Raw genomic sequence first — 22,393 nt, forward strand, 5'->3', positions numbered from 1 at the left:
AGACTGCTATAATCGAACTTACCTCCTTAAAGACACTTGAATGGGTTGGCACCATTGAAGTTAACTCGGTCGCTTCAACCCACATAAAACTAAGCGCCCCTGCGCAGAAAGCAGGACGGAGAGCCCGCCAGACATCATAACAAGGTGAGGAGGGGTCCCATCAGGTCGAGTCCAAGGGGCTGGTGGGAGGAAACGAAATCTGTGCCTAAGTCCAGTCCTCCTGTGTTTTCAGGCCCACCTGCCATAGAAGACATCATCCCGAATTGAGCACATCCGGGGGGAATCCGGCAACCAGGGCATACGGGCGTCCCCGTGGATACCAGATGAGCGTAACAGATACGTCCTCGAGGCCTCAAACCTCAACTACGCCACCGGCACCAGAGGTGACAAAGGTCCCGCCCAAGGCGTCGGAAGTGACGTCGACAATATCGATGACACAGAGTAGGATTCCGGTCCTCTCGAGTACATCGAGGCCCTTTTCGAGTTTTTCGACGCCATTTGCGGGTTTGCGAGACCTGTAATGTCTACATCAACAACAAAAACATTTTCACAAGCAGTATCCACTAATTTGGCTCCTTCTGCTCTGGAAATGGGTTTTACTCCTTATCCAAGATCTGATTACTTGAGAGCTTCATCCTCTATATATGAGGAAGGGGAGGACTCTGACAATGAGAGACCTTTTGGCTTACAAAGAACAACAGTACCCATTCCAGAGGAACTAATTTCTGAGGAGAATAGATAGAAAGATCTACAATAATCTTTACAAGATGCCAGTGGCATAAATACCTCTCCAGAGGCAGAATTAGCTAGACCAGAACCTGGAGAACATGCAGAATGCCTTACAGAGCCCTTATGGCTAGAATTATGCAATTTATGAGGTGGGCAACACCTGCACCCTCTATCCAGCAAGATGATCTTACTGACATATTAGATAAAGGGCCTCAGAGAAATATAGCTGCAAATTGGGAGACACCTGAAGTTATCCCTGCAGTAAATAAAAAGCTCTATGCGAAGTACAGAGTATCCGCCTCAGACCCTGAATATTTAAGTAAACACCCAACTCCAGAGAGTTTAATAGTGCAGGCAGCGACGTCGTCAAATAATAAGTCGGCATACCCCACTATACCACAAGACCGAGACGACAAAAGATTTGATGCCATGTCTAAAAAAGTCTTTTCAGCATGCAGCATGGCACTTAAGTCTATCAACGCCACTTGCACGCTAGCTAGGTTCAGCCACACCCTTTGGAAGTGTGCTTCATCAGCGGCTGACTGTCTCCCAGAAAGGGAGGAACGAGACGCATTCTTGAACATCATCAAAGATGGGAAGGATGCGATGTGTGAGTCCCTCCAAACGGGTATCGACTGCAGAGCCATGGTGGCGAGTACCACAATACACAGATTTGTGTGGTTGCAGAAGTCTGGTTTTGCTCCTGATATACAAGCCAGGCTTCTGAATATGCCCTTTGACGGCACCTCTCTATTTGGCAAAAAAGCTGATGACAGCCTAGAGAAATTACAAATCTCAAATGCGGCAGCAAAATCACTTGGGGCTGCAATCCGTCAACCTCCAAGTCGCCCCACAGGTACGTCCTGGAGGGGGAAGCCCTTTCGTTTTTACTCCACATTCAGAAAAGGCAGAGGGCAGCCAGCTCAGCATCTGCGTCAGCCGCTTCTAAACCCCTCTGAGTTCTCCCCACACAAAACACCAGTAGGAGGCAGGTTAACTCAACATCTGACAGAATGGAGGGATATACGTCATATGCTTGGGCATTGGAAACAGTTGCCCAAGGTTACTGCCTGCCTTTCCTACACACTCCTCAGAGTCATCCACTAGGGAACAACTCTTTGAAGCTTCCAGACCCGCTCCTTATGCAGGAGATTTTAGACCTGCTAGAGAAAGGTGCCAAAGAACCAGTACCTGTAGCGGCGAGGAACAAGGGTTGGTTTTCTCCCTATTTTCTAATACCGAAGAAGGACGGAGGATTGAGACCCATCTTGGACTTGAGAGAATTAAACAAATTCCTTGGGAAAGACAAGTTCAAGATGGTAACCCTTTCTCAGATCCTTCAGGCCCTCCAGCTTCAGGACTGGTTGGTATCTCTAGTCCTCTATGATGCTTACTTTCATGTGCCAATCCATCACAAGCACAGGAAGTACCTGAGGTTCGCCATTTGCAACTCTCATTATCAATTTTGAGTTCTGCCATTTGGGCTGACCTCCGCCCGAGAATCTTCACCAAGCTAATGGCGGTTGTGGCTGCAAGTCTAAGGAGGGAAGGGATTCATGTCTACCCCTTCCTGGACGACTGGTTGATCAGAGCAGTGTCCCCGGAACAAGCTCAGATTCATCTAGGTTATATTTGCCACTTCATCCACAAGCTGGGCTTCTCCCTCAACTTAAAGAAGTCACAGAGGATACCATCATAGAGACTCCAGTTCATTGGAGCAGTCCTGGAAACATCCCTGCGATAAGCCTCGCCACCAGAGGTCAGGGCTCAAGATATTCTACAGATGGTCACCAGGTTTCAAAATGCCCAACGTCTTCCAGCCTTCGACTTTTTGAGGTTGCTCGGCCTCATGGCATCCTGCATTTTTCTAGTGCCAGAGGCTCGCCTGAGGATGAGATCTCTCCAGTGAGCGGTAAGGACCCAGTGGTCACAATTCTCAGGGAGGATTTCAGATCTCCTTCTAATCCCGGACAGAGTGGCTCGAGACCTTCAGTGGTGGGCCTGTCGGGAGAACATCTTGAAAGGAGAACAGTTTTGGCAACCATGGCCGGAGATAACAGTAGTCACGGATGCCTCACTCACGGGGTGGGGAGCCCATGCCAACGACTTGACCATTAACGGTCGTTGGTCTCCATCGGAGTCCAGACTACACATCAACCTATTAGAGCTGAGAGCGATCAGACTAGCGCTGAAGGCTTTTCTGCCATCAGTACAGGGAAAGAATGTCCTGATAATGACGGACAACACAGTGGCTATGGACTACCTCAACAAAAGAGGAGGCGTAGGGTCACTGCCACTGTGCAGAGAGGCAATCCAGCTCTGGTTTTGGGCAATTCAAGAAGGAATCTCTCTTATCAGCAGTTCACCTAGCCGGAGAGAAGAACTTGACGGCGGACGCTCTGAGCAGGCAGAACACAGTCTCCAATGAGTGGGAACTAGCTAAGGAAGTCCTTCAGGAGATCTTCGCCCTTTGGGGAACCCCTCAGGTGAATTTCTTCACCACCATTATCAACCGGAAGTGCGATCAGTATTGCTCAAGGGAATTTCTCCCAAGAGGAGCTCTAGGGGACGCGTTCATAGTGGAATGGGAGTTTCCCCTTCTGTACGCGTTTCCTCCAGTCCCTGTCATTCCTCAAATGATCAGGAGGTTGAGAAGATTCTGGAAACCCATGATCCTAATTGCCTCGGATTGGGCCAGGAGAACGTGGTACCCAGATCTTCTAGACATGTCCATCTGTCCACCGATTCGTCTTCCGCAAAGAGAGCAACTTCTCTAGCAGAAGGGAGGTTGGGCTCTCCATCCGGATATCAGGACCCTCAACCTTCACACCTGGTTTCTGAAAGGCTGAGATACAAGGGGGATCTCCCGGATGACATAATGGAGGTGTTGCTTTCAGCCAGAAGGCCAGCAACAAAATCTTTATACCACTGCCGTTGGAACAAATTTTGCAGCTGGTGTAGAGAAAGGAATATTGAACCCTTTTCATGTAGTACACCAATGGTGTTATCTTTTTTGCTATATTTGGCAAATTCAGGTCTTCAAGTTGGCACAATCAAGGGCTACCTTGCTGCGCTGTCAATCTTCAAGCTCACAGCAGAGGAGCCTTCATATTTCAAATTGCCCATAGTGATTCTATTTCTGAAAGGGTTAACTAATGTCTTCCCCCCAACTCCTTTTCAGGTTCCACTGTGGGACCTAAACCTAGTCTTCAAATTTCTAATGGGTACTCCTTTCGAACCCCTTCATTCCTGTTCATTAAGGTTTCTCACTCTTAAAACAGTCTTTCTAGTGGCTTTAACTTCTGCCAGAAGAGTGAGCGAATTACAAGCTTTGTCTTGCAAACCTCCACATACAATCTTTCACAAAGATCCAAGTGAAGCCGAAGTTTTTCCCACAGGTGGTCTCAGAATTCCACATCACACAAAAGATAACCTTACCCTCGTTTTATCCTCCTCCCCATCCAGGGAAAGAGGAAGAGAGATTGCACCGGCTGGATCCAAGGCGTGCCTTGAGTTTTTACATTAGCAGACTTGCGAGGATTAGACCAGCAGACCAATTGTTTGTGGAGTATGCAGGGCATAAATTAGGTTTATCTATTACAAAACAAACCATCTCAAGATGGATTATATTAACCATTGCAGAGTGCTATAAATTGGCAGGAAAAGAGCCCCCTCAACATCTCAGGGCTCATTCAACCAGGGGTATCACAGCCTCTTCAGCTCTCCAAAGAGGAGTTCCAATTAAGGACATATGTGCGGCTCTAATTTCTACAGTCTTGATTCCTCCTCTAGCCATGAGACAAGATTTGGAAAAGCTGTGTTGCACTCTGTGCATCTTTAAAGGGAAACATTTAGTTTTACTCCCGCCTCACAAACCATTTGAAGAACAAGTTACATACCAACTGTAACTTTCTTTCGACTGGATGTTCCTCCCACATATTCCTTATCGCCCCTCCCATCCTTCCCCGCAGTAAAACTTTTCTTGTAGTTGCAGCCTACGCTCCTTCAAGGGTAGTAACCATCTCATACAAGGCAAAACAGTACTTCAAAACAGAACTGAGCAACGGACGCTGTGCGGGACTATTTATACCTATGGTGAGGTCGGCACCGTTCCGGAGGCCTTCAAGGGACACCGACTCGAGGGACGTCGACACGCAGCGTCCTCTACTGAGAAAATATTTCCGAGGCCAGCAAACTGGAAATGGATTTATCAAAGATAAGGAATATGTGGGAGGAACATCCAGTCAAAAGAACGTTACAGTTGGTAAGTAACTTGTTCGTTTCTTTCACAAACACTTGTTAAAAAATTAAAGCAATTGTTGTCCTCCGCGGTTCCCTTCCTGTTAAGGCAAATGTCTCTCTAACAAAACACAGGTTCGTAAACCAAGGCAATTGTTTTCCTCTGGATGCAAAGCAATTATTAGCATATCACTTTTATTCTTCCAATGGATTACTTTTGTCAGGATAGCACAGCAACTGCCTTTGGTGATGTCTCGGGAGGATAGCTCATGGGCAACGTGCTCGCCTTGGAAACAGGACGATGCGGAGCAGCACAGGTTTGATCCCCGAGCTCACGCTTAGAAACCTCTTGTTATTAAGCATGTTATAAATAACATCATATTATGCAACATTTTGTCAAAAGTATAATAAAGTTAACAAGTTCTTTCTACCACACCTTTCTGCCACAACCACACTTCTTCAAAACATCTTCTTCTTTCCTGGTATAGTCGCCTGCCAGGACTAATTACTACTGATCCCTTTCCTGGTTTACTCACCTGCCAGGAAGAAAACTCCTACAACTACAATTGGTCATAGTGTCAATATTTGTTCCAAGGTTCTCCACTTCAATATCCCGTGTGAGGAAGGCTGAACAATGGCTGCCTCTTTTTATAGTCTCTTGACCTTTGGCGATGTGGTTTACTGGTTTCCCCAAACTGGATACTCAAAGGAGAATTGCGCCCAAGTTGCCTCTTGACTATTACTTGGTTGCCCCTGTTGGCAATGTGAGTTACAGGTTTCCCCAAGTTGGTATCCCAAAAAAGGGGAATGGCGCCCTTCTTGCCTCTTTACTTTATTTGTTCAGTATTCAAAATTATTAGTTACTGCCAAATGTCCTGCTTTAAGTGCCCCGGGGTCACCTTTAACTTCAGGCCAACTCACCGGTCTCCTCTGGCGTCTCCGCTTCACGCTCTGCTGCTGCGGTGGACCTTCTGCGTTCTGCTCACTCCGGTGACAGCTCCTGTGTAACTTCAGCCATCTGCATGGCTCTTCTCCGGAGCTTTACCAGCTCCGTTGGGCCTGCGCCTCCACCCGCACCCCGAAGCAACTCACGCCGGGTTGGGAGCATGTTTCCCATATGTCTGGGCTTCTTTTCCCTTTGCCGTCCACAACACCGCTTCCTGCTGCACGCTCTCTGCAATACTGCACGCCTTCTCTTCCTGTGTCGGCTTCAGCTGGCACTCTTATTTCTGCAGCAATGCCAGATCTCCGGATTGCTTCTGCCTCTACTACTCCTTCCGCGTCTCTCCTCAGTTGTAGCTCATTCTTGGGTTTTCATTTCCCAGTCAGGTGCCTTGCTCTACAACAACTAGACAGCATACACTGTTCAAAAGCACCTCGGACCACATTGACTTTTCGTCCTTCTTCCTCATCCCAGTACCACAGGCATTATGAATCTTTAAGTCAATATTGCATTGCATAGCATTTACATTGATTTGCTCTACTTTACACTAGCCCATCAATGCTTCATGGAGAATAGGGGAATCATGAGTTACAGAGGTGACCAATTCCCCATGATATGAGTCTCCTCCCACTTCATTCTCCCACATAATACCACCCCTCAGGGTAAGGAGCAGGTAGCGGCTGCCTTCCCCATGCCACATTAGAGGAGGCCCATACCAGGGTTTTAGTGATGATATCACTAGATTCATCATCCTTGTTAGTTGGGGAGGTGACTTCCTGACCCTGCACTTTGGTTTTCTACATTAATTATTGCTTTGATGTCAGCTAAAGAGCTGATGCGCAATTTGGATAGGTGGTCTTTCATAACCTGGATGGAGATCATGATGCTTTGCAGTCTCCAACAAGTATGGAGTAAAGGGGACATGACTTAAGACTTTGGATAAAGAATAAGTTCTTCATCATAGTGATTACTGTACACCTAGTTCATAGTCCACTTTCATCCATGCACCAACCCTCCTAAGACTTAGCTTCCGTTCGGCCTGGTCTGGGTGTTTTGAAAATAGCTGGTGGACAGAGGCAGAAGTCACATTAGGATAGGGCTGTTGGGGGACGGGGGATGAGGGCCAGATTCCCATGCATGCACAATGGCTTTGCTTCAATACAATTGTGGATCACCTAATCAACCGAGCCAGATCCACATGGGCGAAACTACGAGTGTTGATATGTTCGTCTACCAAGAACTCTGTCTTGTAAAAATAAATTTTGTTTTGATTATAAACAAGTAAATAATTAAAAAAAAAAAAAAAAAGGATTTCTGGTGTGCAAAAGGCTCTAGTTGTGTCCTGCCTGACAGAATATTCCACAAGTATGGAGTAAAGGGCATTGTGGAGGAGGAGTACAGTAGCCACCATGGTGAGTAATGTATTCTAAAGTTCCCTAAAGGAAAACATACACACTAATAAGGAACTTTGAGCCCATCCCCCATGAGCAAAGCCCACCAGCAATTGAAGAAAATGTAATCATGTTAGAGGCAACATGCATCTCATCAGAGTACATGAGCTGGATGTAGTAGCAGGAATAAAACCGGAAGCAGTCTCAAATATGTAGAACTACATAGGCAATTACATGCTGATAGGCCTCTTTTCTGTTCAGAAAGGTAATTAGGTGCTTGGGATTTGAAACCTAGATAAATCATCTTGGAGATTTGTATTGTTAAAAGATCACTTCAGCAAGATTTGTATCAGATCCAGGCAGGATATGTGCCCACCCAACATGAAAATATTTCTATGATGGCAGGCAAAATGTCAGGGTTGCCATTATAATACACTATGTCATTATATGTCGAGCTCCACCTGATAGAAACTCCACACTTTCACAAAGCATAACTACATGAATGCCCACACGAGAAAGGAAGTTAGAGTAGGGCTAGAGAAGCTGCAGAACCTGTTTCAATATGATATCCTTCACATTCCACAGTTTGGTTTGCTTGCTTTGCAATCTATTGTTAAAAACAGCTTTGTAATGTAGTTAAAACATCTACATCTATGAAAACTCCAATGCCATAGAAGTGAAAAGCTTCTGGCCTGTAATGTTCACATGTGACTTGTCCGTTTACCCCTTAACTGAGGCTCATCACCATGTTCAGGCACTCCGTTCATCTAAAATGTGAAGATGGCCCCTGGGGGTGGAGCCCATCACCTCACTACCTCATTGGTTCAGGCGCATTTAACACAAAATTAAGTGGATAGATTGCAAATAGAGCTCTAATTCTATTCCTGTTATTGTAAAAATGTACCTGGCGGGCCCGGCTGATGAGGGAAGATATTCGAAGCATGTGAATTCATGAAAGATATCCCCTCCCGGAGAACTGTAGTTAAACTAGTTATTGTTAAGTTATATTGTCCATGCCTTGGATATGGAATGATAAGAATAGCTAGCTTAAGGGACTTTAATTGCTAGGAGATATTTAGTTCCTTTTTGTAGCCTAAAAGTGGCTGGCACAAACCTCTACAAGGGCGTGCATTTGACTCCCAATGCCAATTTGTGCCATAAAAACATAACTTTGTGACATAACTATGTGTTTGTGAATATAAAGCCAAATGCTTCATATGTACAGTAATGGACAAAAAGTTATAATTTGCATTCCTTTTTGCAGTTAGATTTGCAGCATGCTATCTTCTAGCTCCTCGTTCCTAAGAGGTAGCACCTGCTTGCTTAGTGATGCGTGAAACCCAGTATCTGCTCCTGCCCCTGCTCATCAAATCTTTGTTTCAATCCCTGCTTCTATATGATCAGATTAAACTCTCATTAATGGTGTTTAAACACTCCAGACTGGGGTTTTGCCACCTTGAGATGGTGTTTAGCAGTTTGGGTGGGGTTTAATTATCTGAGGATATAGATGACGTTTGGTCCTCTACTGTAGTTTCAGAGGCCAGAGGGAGTCTTTCTGCATTAGGTTCCGTGTCAGGAGGCAAATGCAAGATGTACATAATACTAAACACAGAAGGGATTGATCAGTTGTTTATTAATATAAAGATCCCAAAAATGGGGTACAAATAAACAAAGAACCAAGTCACTCACTCTGGGTTTTCCTCTAGATATGCCAGTTCATATAAATGTGGTTTTGGTAGACTAAACTCTAGCCATGGTACCTTCTACATTCTTCTTTTTTATTTCTCTTGCTCTGTCTGATTGAAGTAGGGAGAAGGTTTACCTACTTAGCAACCTTACACCTTTGAAAGGATACAGCTAATGCCATTATGGCAGCTTGCACTAAGGACATCAACATATGTACAGGTATTGTCTCCCCTTTCCCAGTGGCATTGCAGGATTCCCAGGGAATCCCAAACCCTTTCTTCTGACCTCATTCCTCATAGATGATCCCTCTCTCTGTCAGGAGAACAGTCTCCTGCACCAGCTGTTGGCACAGCTGGAGTATCTCCATAGGGGAGAGGTAGTCCAAAGGTGGTGGTTGTTCTCTGCTGACTCTTCACCATTCCACAACCCTGGAATCTGCTTTCCCTCATGTCTTTGGATTTCTTTCTCACCACCCTGACTACTGCTCCATCCTCCCTGCCAAGTTCTTGCTTCTCCTCTCGCCTCCGCAAGCTGTGTTCAGCCAACCCAGCCTCCTCACAACTTCCTGTGCTTGTTGGCAAAGGCGCTGCCCTCATCCTTCCCTTAACAGGTTTGTACTTCCTCTTCCCTTGTAACCGCCTCCTCAGTTGTGACTGCTGCCTTCTCCTTGTTTTTCAAATCTTCGTCTAATGTTCTCACCACCTCTTCCTCTAATGTAAGCTTTTTCTTTGCTGTTGTTACCACCTCCTCTAAATTTACCACCACCTCCTCGGATGTTAACACCTCCTTCCAGCACCTCCTAATTGCTCCCTATATCTCACTTCAACACTCCTTCACCACTCGCCACAACCGTCTCCAATATTCCACACTGCTAGACTCGATCTTAATAGTGTACGTCCTACTCCCCTTAGGTGGGTGTTCTAGTGCAGTCTGCATTAGGGGCTAGTGCTTTGGTGTGGGCTATGATTCACAATGAATTCCAACAGTCGTCATACAATGGAGATTACTTTTTTGCCTGCACTTTATAATTTATATCTAATATGAAAGTCCCAGAGAGATTGACTGTATATATGTTTCTCTATGTGTTGTTGTATTGACTGCATCAAAGAGATACTCTAATATTGCTACATGTTCGCAGCCTAAACACAGCACCTTCACGCTTATGCGCTGCATCACCCTATTGTTCTTCTCTTAACATTCAACGCCGCTCGGGCTATACTCCAGTGTGCACATTGCACCAAATTAGGTATGAACAGATGTTCCCTTGGTAACGGGACGCATACTACCGTACGAGTACCCACACGTCATTGTGTCACGATGCACGGTTTCCTTTAGCAACCATACGCAAATACTTTTGATTTAGCTACCTTAGTAACTCTCTGGCTACAAGGCAGCATGGACACGGTAGACCGGTTCATAGTTGGCACTCGAATTCAGTAGTTTAACTACGCAAAATGTTTTCCCTACAAGCATTTGAGACATTTATCTTGATCATATTATGTTGATTGTGAACTAATTGTGTAATTGTCAAAATATGCAGTAGTATTTACTACACCACTGGTGACCTCAGGTCTGGTGACTGTTTCACCAGGTACTTTTTCTGCTTTTGGTTTCTTGTATCGATGTAGTGTACATCGAGCCTCTGTAGGACGCCTCTAAGATTTCATGTACTATCGAACAAAATAATAGTAACTATATTATATACACGTGGTGCTCACCCCATATCTAAATAAACAAAAGGAAAGCTCTGGTCAATGTGTCAATTACTATTGTACATGGGAAGAAACATGAAAAGTGGACATCTATTCCAAACATACACAACCAGGTTCCTCTCAAAAGATAGCAAGCTTCCTGTCTGGTGTGTAGGCGAGGCTTACACACCAGACAGGAAGCTTGCTGTCTTTTGAGAGGAACCCAGACTTAAGAAATGCTGATTAATCACCCAGTATAATAGAAAGAGTAACATAATTCCACCTTGTGGGTTGGAAGAGGACGTTACACCTAAGGGATGTTTTCTTAAACCATCTGCTGTACAATAAGCTAGTGCAACACCATTAGATTTAGATACAAATAATCGAAGGGTGGAGGAATTGATATTGAGACTCTGAAGCTTACCATAGTGTTGAAGATTAGCAAGAGTATGAGAGGTGGACGCAATTGAAGTAATGAAGGTAGCATCAGCAGTATTCAGGGTTGCAGGTGTTCTTTAAGAGCCATTATAGACACATCAGACAGGGTACAGTGGGAAGACCCTGGTTGTGTATGTTTGGAATGCATCTCCAATTTGTATATGACACACAAATAGAAAATGTACAGCCCCTGAAGAATGTCCAGTGGAGTAAAGCCCACACACGACAAAAACAACTAGGGCAAGAGCGTTGGAAAAATTGTCATTGGATCTACGCTTTTGTTCCGGGATTTAAATATTGTATAAGATTATTATCCTGGATTGAGGTGTGATAATTGTATGATTAGATGTGCACAAATATATTGAGTATCAACGATTTTTATTAATTATATAATGACTTTTAATAATATTAATGATGTTATAAATTATGTAATAATATTGAGAATTATTTTTTTTACAATATATTTCAAGTGTAGGTCTGTATTTGTTTCTGGACCCAACTCGGGGTTCTTACCACGTACAATAGCAATTAACACATTGACCAGAACTTTCCTTTTGTTTATTTAAATTCTGTACCCCACAGGGTAGGAAGACGAGTTGCTCCCCATTGTGGGTTCAGCCGTTTTGAGAATAGTGTTCCCATGCCATATCTCCACATTTTGCCTGTGATTCACTGACCCCATTGTGGGATATTCTGTTTCACTTATCATGCAGGGGTCAGCAACACTATTCCATGCCACAGACTCTCTTGCCGGGCAACAACTCACTGAGACTCTTCTTCCCACACTGAAATCTCAGTGTGTGGGAAGTTGTGAACTTGCAACATTGTATCTGCAGTTCTGCAGTGTTTCATGTGGGTCCGATAAACTCATGGAGCAGGGATCTTTGTGTTGAGGGAGTTTGTAACAGTATCAAAACTCTCAATACCATTGACAAGTATAGTCCAACTGTCTTTTTTAAAGGGGAAGATTTTTATCCCAACATATGAGTTTCGGTCTTTTCTGGGACAGCTTCCGGCTCCCTCATTTGAGTAGGAGATCTTCTAAGTTTAATCTGTCTGGTCCCACCAAGGGTTTGGGTAAACCCAGAGTTGCAAGGACTGGGATGACCAACCTGGCCAATAGAGTGGGGAAGGCCTAGAGTCCCATTACTAGCCTGAGGTGTGGCACTGTGATCGTCCCTTACCCTGTGACGAAGGCACAGGTAGGGTGACCAGTGGATCTTCCTCATATTGCCAGTGGGCACCACATCCCCTCGCACTGTGTGACACTCATGAACTCTGAGTCCCAACCTTGGTTTTCCCCAATGCCAGGAAGGGGACTTCATCACATATGTTAAAAGCGAAAAATGCTTTACAATTGGAGAGTACCCTTATTACTAGAGATGAGTCTGAAAGGGTAACAACTTTTCAGAACATTAGAAAATAAAGGATAATGAACATATGGAACAGACTGTCACTAGAAATGGTTTATAAAACTGTAAGGGATTCAAAATGGTATAGGGATTGACACTGAGCTGTAGTACTCAGTAAGCATATCTAAGGTTGGAAACCTTATTTCTCTTTATCTAGAGCAAACAAGACATGGACAGATTTGATGGTTTTGGTGACCCTTATCTACTGTTGAGTTGCATGGTTCAGTGTAATGCATATTTAGAGAGAAAGTTAAAAACACTGTATTTCCTGATTGAAAAGAATGCAACATCAAAACTTAGAGCAGTTAACTCACAATTATAAATGTACAAGCCAAAAGTCTTATGCTTCTTCACTGTACAGAGATCATTTTGGTAACTGTTATTTTCTCTCTCTTAGGTGACATAACTAGTTTGAGCCCAGAGCATTCCTTCGAAGGCACAAGCAGAGATGTTGGAAAGTGGGTCTTAGCATTGTACAGTGGGCTTTTTGCCTATGGAGGCTGGTAAGACACTCTTATTTCAAATTGTAACTTTGATTTCTTGACTGTTTTGTCCCCAATGAGGAGAGATTCCATCCAGCTGTTTCCTTACAATTGTTAAACTCTGTTTCTTTTACACACTTCATTTTTTGTCAGCATTGGGTTTCAGTTCTAAGAGAAACACAGTTCAATCCCCACCACCTTCAAGCTTAAGCAGATTTTCACCCACTGAGGACATAATTGCACATCAGGTGGTTCTATGACAAGTAGGTAGTTGAACCCTGATACCTTGCGCTCAAAAGAATACAGATTCTGGTTTCCGGTAGGATTTGTGTTATTTATTTAGTAATGTAAGTGGTCAGCCAACACGTGTTTCAACCTCTCTGGGTCCTTATCAAGGCTGAATTGTACATTTGTTGGTAAGTGACACACATTTTAAGACATAGCCTTTTGTTGTTTGTTATATGCTCAATATCAATGAGCATATAAACTGCCAAACCAAATATGTGATCTATGCTATTATCTGTGTATGTGGAAAAATGTATAAAAGGGGGCAACAAAAGAGTGCTTCAGACACGTATTTGAGAACACTTGACCATGATGGGATCACAGGATCCGAGACTCCTCCTAGCAACTCACTGGCAAACAAAACACCAGCTCGATTACAAGAAGAACATTTGGTTTGTTGGTTTACAGACCGTGGGCCTCATTACGAGTATGGCGGCAGCCATGCCCTTAAGAAGGGCATGGCTGCCTCCATACCGGGGTCCAGTACCGGGTTCCTCCAATGAGGACTTACCGGGCTATTCCAACCATGGAGGACCCGGTAAGTCCTCATTGGAAAAACCCATCCCCATTCCCATTGAGCCCCCATAGGGCTCAATGGGAATGGGGAGGGAGCTAATAACGGGCCCGTTAATAGCGGGCCAGTTATTAGCTCCCTGGTCCCCTCGTGGGACCCGCTAACGATGCCTGGTTTTACCAGGCGTCCTTACCGGGTCCCGCAAAGGGCGGGAATAGGGCGGTAATAGGGCATCCCGTAATGAAGGGTGCTGGTCCTGTACCGGCACCCTTCATTACGGGAGCGCCATGGTCGTAATGAGGCCCCATCTCTTGGACACAAGAAGCAGCAACCGCGAACTAAAACTAACAGCAAGAAGCAAGTCTAATTTGCCGTTTTAGATGTGTAACTAAGGGCCTAAACTCAGAGAATGAATTCAATGTATTTTTGTGACATCCAAATGAAGAAATGTTATTTAAAAGGAGAATTGCATACCTTGACACTGAGCCAGCATACCTCGGAATCCAAATTGCACCATGTGCGAATCCCCACACCCGCAGACACTGCAGCCTACTAGTACCCTGGGATCAACATCCCCCAACTCTGAGACCACCTCCTTGCTCCCCCTCAGACATGTCATTACCAAGGGCTAATCTTGTCTGGCCGAAGCAGATCCCCAAAGCCACACCAACGGTCCCCCCTGCACTTTGTTGCGTCACTGTGAAGGGTTGCACTTCACACTGATCCAGTTTCCCATAGAACGCTGCTCAAGCCACACATTGAGCCCCCCTTGGCATTACTCAAACAAGCCTCTGTTTTTATTTAACTCTAGTCCGGTCCTTCATACCAGCAGGACAATGAGAAACCACATCTGTGTGCTGTGTACATACAGCACACTCCTGCCTCCCAGAGATGCAATGCGCCGGCCCAGGCAACGCCCTCTCCTCAGGAAGAACCCACAAAGCGCACACACGCCTTCATCCCACTTCCATGACTCGCCACAAAATGACTGCATGCGCGTGCACAAGCAGGAAGCAGCGTCCGACTGCCCATGTGCACACGGACTGCAACGGCCTCAAGTAGAGCTGCCGGTAGTACCGAAAAGTTGAGGGACGGAATTGGACCTCCCTTCAAACCCAACAAGGGTAAGTAACCGCTGTCCTCCTAAATTACATGATACTGTAAATCACTGCACTAGGCACTCCCCAGTCATCCCAGCCATCTTGACATGCCCTCTAAGCCACAATATTGATTCACATATTCTCAACCCCAATATACAGATGGATGAGATTAAATCCTGATCTGCTCAACATGGTAATTGAAATTTAACTACTTTAGGTAAGGCTCTCTGTGCCAAGCCATACATACAAATATCACAAAGTGCGAGGACTGCATGTCCATGACGGCGAAAGCCTTGAAGGAGCGCAAGGGGAAGCTCGAGAGAGGTAAGTCAGCCAAAACCTCCTCGAAAGTTTCGTCGGCTGAGTCGAGGCATTCGTCTCCTCGCCGTCGAAAACATTCCCATTCTAGATCTCGAAGCAGCTCCCACCATTCGTAGAGATCAAGACACTCAAAAAAGAGACGTCGAAGGTCCCATTCCTTGTCGTCTTCTGTGTCCCCAGAAAGGGTCTCCTGTCCCACTAAACACAGTTCTCAAGCTGAGTGGGAGGAATTCAGAAAGAAAATGTTAAGCGTCTTCGAGAACGCGGCCTCGACCCCCTCGAAGACAGCTGAGGGTGATACCCCGGGTGAAAAACCCAAAAAATCAAAACGCCGCGAGTCGCAGCACCCGGCGAAACATTCCACCCGAGAGCGCCATGAGCCATCGGGTAAGAAAGGCACCGTCCTCTCTTTCACTGCCATCGACGCCGTTCTCGAAGGGTTCCTCGACGCATTGGTCGATCGACTCGACGCCATCGTCGACGCCGATGAAAGAGAGGCCCAAGGCCACTCCACAGCCAACAGTGATTTCAAGGGCCTCCGGCACAACGCCAAGACCGTCGTCGATGCCCTCGAGTAGGATCCCGATCCTCTCGAGTTCTTCGAGACCCCTTCCAGTTTTTTTCGACGCCGTTTTCGGCACCTTCGAAGCCTGTTACATCAGAGTTGACGACATCGACGTTTTCTCGTCCAATAACGACGAGTTTGGCTTCTTCTGCCTTAGAGATGGGTTTTACTCCATTTCAGAGGTCAGAGTACCCTGGCCTTTTTTCAATTTATGAAGAGGGGGAAGATTCTGACCAGGAAACTTTCGGGTTACAGAGGACCACACTGCTTATTGCAGAGGATTTCACCTCTGAGGAAAGAAGGCTGAAGGACCTACAGGAGTCACTACATGAGGCAAGTGGGCTGGACACTTCCCCAGTAGTGGAATTTGTTAAGCCAGACCCAGAGGAACATGCCGAAACACCCTATAGAACCCTGATGGCAAGAATTATTGAGTTTATGGGTTGGTCTGCACCTTCACCAGTTTTTCAACAGGACGACCTAACAGATATATTAGACAAAGGCCCACAGGAGGACCCGGTGGTCCCCTTCCATGCAGCCTTACAAAGGAAAATTGCATCTAATTGGGAAACTCCCGAAGTTATCCCTGCAGTCAATAAAAGATTGTCAACCAAGTATAGGGTAGCGGCTGCTGACCCTGAATACTTATCAAAACACCTGACTCCAGAGAGCCTGGTGGTTCAAGCGGCAACTTCATCTAGCAGTAGGACCGCTTACCCTACTGTCCCACAGGATAGAGATGACAAGAGGTACGACTCTATGGCGAAGAAAGTTTTCTCTGCCTGTAGTATGGCGTTGAAGTCCATCAATGCCACCTGTACGCTCGCCAGGTTCAGTCACACACTATGGGAGTGTGCTTCATCAGCGGCTGACTGCATACCCGAAGGAGAGGAAAAGGAAGCCTTCCTTAACATTATTAAAGATGGCAAGGATGCCATGTGCGAATCACTTCAAACTGGCATCGGTTCCTCTGACAGTATCAGCAGGGCCATGGCGGCAAGTACAACAATCTGCAGGCATGCGTTGTTGCGAAAGTCTGGCTTTGCTCCAGATGTACAGGCCAGACTTTTGAATATGCCCTTTGACGGCTCTTCATTATTCGGGAAAAAGGCTGATGACAGTCTGGAAAAGTTAGACTTCTGAAGCAGCAGCAAAATCTTTAGGAGCTGCTATCCGCCAACGTTCTTTTCGCCCCTCAGGAACCTCTGGAAGGGGAAAGTCCTTTCGCTATTATTCCGCATTCGGAAAAGGCAGAGGACAGCCGGCTCAAAGAGGCCAAAGGAGATCCACCCGAGGTGGATGGGTCAAAAGTACTAAGGCCGTAGCAGCAGCAGGTGCCTCTTTACCCACGGCATCTGCTTTAGCTGCCCCCAAAGCACTCTGAGGCCTTCCCACACAATACACCTGTAGGGGGCAGGTTAACTCACCATCTGACGGAATGGCAGGCTATAACGTCAGATGCTTGGGCATTGGAAACAGTTGCCCAAGGTTACTGCCTACCCTTTCTACACATTCCTCAGAGTCATCCACTGGGGAACAGCTCTCTGAAAGTTTCAGATCCGCTCCTCTTGCCGGAAATTATAGACCTGCTAGAGAAAGGTGCCATAGAACCGGTACCTGTAGCGAAAAGGAACAAGGGTTGGTACTCCCCCTACTTTCTCATACCAAAGAAGGACGGAGGACTGAGACCCATCCTGGACTTACGAGAATTGAACAAGTTCCTCAGGAAGGACAAGTTCAAGATGGTAACTCTCTCTCAGATCCTTCAGGCCCTCCAGCTCCAGGACTGGCTGGTATCTCTGGACCTTCAGGATGCTTATTTCCATGTGCCAATCCATCTCAAACACAGGAAATACCCAAGGTTCGCAATTGGCGACTCTCATTATCAATTTCGAGTTCTCCCATTTGGGCTGACCTCCGCCCCGAGGGTCTTCACCAAGCTGATGTCGGTAGTGGCGGCGAGTCTAAGGAGGGAAGGGATACACGTCTACCCCTACCTGGACGACTGGCTGATCAGGGCTGTATCTTCGGAACAGGCCCAGGCCCAGCTAGATTATGTCTGCCACTTCCTTCACAGACTGGGCTTCTCCCTCAATTTAAAGAAGTCACAGATGATACCATCACAGAGACTCCAGTTCATTGGAGCGGTCCTGGACACTTCCCTGGGAAAAGCCTCGCCACCAGAGGTGAGGGCTCAAGATATTCTACAGATGGTCACCAAGTTTCAAAATGCCCAACGTCTCCCAGCCTTCGACTTTTTTAGGTTGCTAGGCTTCATGGCATCCTGCATCTTCCTTGTGCCAGAGGCTCGCCTGAGAATGAGATCTCTTCAGTGGGCACTGAGAAGTCAGTGGTCGCAATTCTCAGGGAGAATGACAGATCTCCTCCGGACAAGGTAGCCCGCGACCTTCAATGGTGGGCCTATCCAGAGAACATCTTGAAAGGAGAACTGTTTTGGCAACCATGGCCGGAGAGAACAGTAGTCACAGACACCTCACTCACGGGGTGGGGAGCCCATGCCAACGACTTGACATTCAGCGGTCGTTGGTCTCCATCGGAGTCCAGACTACACATCAACCTATTAGAGCTGAGAGCAATCAGACTAGCGCTGAAAGCTTTCCTGCCATCAGTACAGGGGAGAAATGTCCTGATAATGACGGACAACACGGTGGCCATGCACTACCTCAACAAAAGAGGAGGCGTAGGATCACTGCCACTGTGCAGAGAGGCGATGCAGCTCTGGTTTTGGGCAATCCAAGAAGGAATCTCTCTATCGGCTGTCCACCTAGCCGGAGAGAAGAACTTGACAGCGGACACTCTGAGCAGGCAGAGCACAGTCTCCCACGAGTGGGAGCTAGCTCAGGAAGTCCTTCAAGAGCTCTTCACCCTTTGGGGAACCCCTCAGGTGGATCTGTTCGCCACAAGCAACAACAAGAAGTGCGATCTGTTCTGTTCAAGGAAATTTCCCCCGAGAGGAGCTCTAGGAGATGCGTTCGTAGTGGACTGGGAGTTTCCACTCCTTTACGCGTTCCCTCCAGTCCCTGTTATTCCTCAAATGATCAGGAGGTTGAGAAGATTCCGGAAAACCATGATCCTAATTGCCCCGGATTGGGCCAAGAGAACGTGGTACCCGGACCTTCTAGATATGTCCATCTGTCCTCCAATCCGTCTTCCACTGAAAGAGAATCTTCTCTCGCAGAAGGGAGGTCAGGTTCTCCATCCAGACACCAGAACCCTCAACCTTCACGCTTGGCTTCTGAAAGGTTGAGGTACAAGGTTTGGGATCTCCCTGATGACGTCATGGAGGTGTTGCTTTCGGCCAGAAGACCGGCAACAAAGTCTTTATACCGCTGCCGTTGGAACAAATTTTGCAGCTGGTGTAGGGAAGAGAATATCGACCCTTTTTCATGTGGTACACCAACGGTGTTATCGTTTCTACTCTACTTGGCAAACTCAGGCCTTCAAGTGGGCACTGTAAAAGGCTATCTTGCAGCGCTTTCTATCTTCAAGCGCACTGCGGAGGAACCATCGTATTTCAAAATTCCTCTAATGGTACAATTTCTCAAGGGACTAACTAATGTTTACCCTCCAAAACCATTCCAGGTTCCCTTATGGGACTTACATTTAGTCTTAAACTTCTTAATGGGCACTCCATTCGAACCACTTCACTCTTGCGCGCTGAGATTTCTCACGCTTAAAACTGTCCTATTGGTAGCACTAACATCTGCTAGGAGGGTGAGCGAGCTGCAAGCTCTCTCCTGTAAACCCCCACATACAATCTTCCACAAGGGCAAAGTTGTCCTACAGGTGAAGCCTAATTTCCTCCCAAAGGTGGTTTCTGAATTTCATATTACCCAGAAAATTACCTTGCCTTCGTTCTACCCTCCTCCCCATCCAGGGAAAGAGGAGGAAAGGCTACATAGGCTGGACCCTAGGCAAGCTCTCAGCTTTTACATCAGCAGAATGGCTAGGATCAGGCAAGCAGACCAACTGTTTGTAGGATACTCAGGTCACAAGTTGGGACTACCCATAACAAAACAAACCATCTCCAGGTGGATTATTTTGGCCATCCTGGAATGTTATAGACTAGCAGGGAAAGAGCCACCCCAAAATCTCAGGGCTCATTCAACCAGGGGTATCGCAGCCTCTTCGGCTCTCCAAAGAGGGGTACCGGTCCGGGACATGTGTGGCTGCCACATGGTCGTCCGCACATACATTCACAAAATTTTACAATCTGGATTCCTCCCCTGCTCAAGAGACCAGATTTGACAAGGCCGTATTACATTCGGTCCATCCCTAAAGGGATACATAACACTCTCACTCCCGCCTCCAATTACATGCCACTGCTATGGGAATCTATCAAAGATAAGGAATACGTCGGAGGACACAATCCCTTCGAAGAACAAGTTACTTCTTACCTGGTAACGTTCTTTCGACGGGATGTTCCTCCGACGTATTCCTTATCGCCCCTCCCAACCATCCCCGCAGTGATAACTTCCCTTCTACAGAGAAAATTTCCGAGGCCAGCAAGCTGGAAACGTATTATCAAAGATAAGGAATACGTCGGAGGAAAATCCCATCGAAAGAACGTTATTATTGACTGAGGTATAATAATCACAGTGCCTATATGTTGGACGAACCATGTATGAAGCGCTACATAAAGTTAAATACCTTTCGAATGGATTGTGTCCTCCCACGTATTCCTCATCTTAGATATTCGTATCTTCAGCTTTGCTGCTTCAGTAAAAAAAATTTCTCCACCAGAGGGCCCTGTGCTTGAGGTCCCATCGCCGATGTCCCTCGGAGGCTGCTGTCGAGAGTCGACGTTATCCGCAGTATAAAGGGCTCGAGCTGCGCCCATTGGCTTCAGTTCCGTTTTTCCGATAGATTTCGCTTCGTGTTACGACAATGGCGCTCCAGTTCTTCGAACTATGTCTTCCTCATCGAATCCTTCCATGCCCAAAACTGGCTTTAAGAAATGTCAGAAATGCGTGAAGACGTGTCAGTCACCGACCCCCATCGGGTTTGCCTCTGGTGCTTGGGTCCGGACCATCGGGTCGAGGAGTGCGGTTCCTGTCAAGCAATGACCAACAAAGCTCTCAAGGAACGAAGAGGTAAATTGGCAGTGGGGGAGGAATCCTCGAAGTCTACTTTGTGAAAAAAGAAAGAGTCAGCTGTGTCGATTGATAAATTACGACACAAATCGAACACGTCGAGGAGTTGGTATAAGAAGTCGTCTTCTTCAACAAAAAAAAATCTAAGAAAAGGCGTCACCAATCTCCCTCGTCCTCTTCTTCGTCGTCGCCCGATACAGAGGTTATCACTGCCCTTCAAAGCATGATCCCCTAGAAAGTGGGAGGCTTTTAGAGTCTCGATAAGAATCTTTGAGAACGTGGCCCAGACCCCCTCGAAGAAATCTCGTGAGGACCATGCCCCAGCTCATTCTAAAAGTGACAGAGGGAGGTCACAGACCAAACGGTCAAAATACGACAAAAAATCATCAAGGGCGTCATCGAGGGAAACCTCTCTGATAACTCATTCAAAAAGTAAATCACGCCTACCAGTGCATAAACCGGAGGCAACACCTGAAAAAATGGCGCCAAGTGCCCAACAAGCATTAAAGGCGGTGTCGAAGGTTTCCTCAACGTCCCTGTCGAAAGCCTACTCGACACCAGTATCAAAGGCATCCACAGTTCACGCAACTAAGCTTTCATCCGGGGCTCCTTCGACGATGTCGAAGGCTCCTTCGACTTTGTCAAAGCCTGCGTCGATAACATCGACGCCATCAATGCCTTTGTCGAAGTCACCTCTAATTCCGGCACACAAATCGACTTCTTTGTTGAAGCCAAGGTCTATGCCCATTGAATCACCAAGTAGAAGATTTCATCCTGAGTCTAGACAGGATTTTTTCCGATCTATGTCTTCCATTTTTGAAGAGCAATCCTCTGAGGAGGACATTGTTTCTTCTTGTGTTAGATTTGGGAGAAAAGATGTTCCTGAGGAATTAGTTGATCCTCACTCTAAGATGGCTGACCTGTATGAGTGTCTACAGACAGCAAGTGGTCTGGATACGTCTCCTGAGTTGGATTTTGAAAGACCTGAGCCGGCTGATCATGCAGACTCAGGATATAGGAGACTTATGAATAAGGTGGCAGAATTCATGGGATGGAACAGATGTTCCCCTACTACCAGCAGGGTGACATGACGGACATTCTCTCTGAGGGTCTTCAAAAGGATCCTGTCCTTCCCTTTAGCTCTGCAAAAGAAGGTGATGGCTGCATGGGAAGCCCCCGAATCAGGGTCTGCGGTAAATAGGAAATTCATGAGCAAATACAGACCCTCTTCTTCTGATCCTGAATACTTAACAAAACATCTGTCACTTGAAAGTTTAGTGGTCCAAGCAGCCACATCCACTAGACATTCGGCATACCCTACAATTCCCCCAGATAGGATGACATAAAGATTGATACACGGTCTTGCAAGATTTTCTCTTCGGGAAGCGTGGCCTTAAAATTGACGAATGTGACTTGCACCGTTGCAAGATTCACATACAGCCTGTGGGATTGTATGACAGCGGCGCCTGAACATATTCCTGAT

The 22,393-nt window shown here is 46.3% G+C and overlaps 1 protein-coding gene across 2 annotated transcripts in view; it reads left to right on the forward strand.

Annotated features, from left to right (window-relative positions):
• The window catches only part of SLC7A5 (solute carrier family 7 member 5), a 657,550-nt gene that overhangs the window by 257,661 nt on the left and 377,496 nt on the right, over positions 1–22,393 (forward strand). For both annotated transcript variants that reach the window (XM_069636161.1, XM_069636164.1), the window contains exon 3: positions 12,927–13,032. In XM_069636161.1, coding sequence (XP_069492262.1) covers positions 12,927–13,032 — 106 coding nt within the window. The remainder of the gene's footprint in view (positions 1–12,926; positions 13,033–22,393) is intronic.

Source organism: Ambystoma mexicanum, chromosome 1q (assembly GCF_040938575.1).
Source record: "Ambystoma mexicanum isolate Mex_15411 chromosome 1q, UKY_AmexF1_1, whole genome shotgun sequence".
Classification (NCBI taxonomy): Eukaryota; Metazoa; Chordata; class Amphibia; order Caudata; family Ambystomatidae; genus Ambystoma; species Ambystoma mexicanum.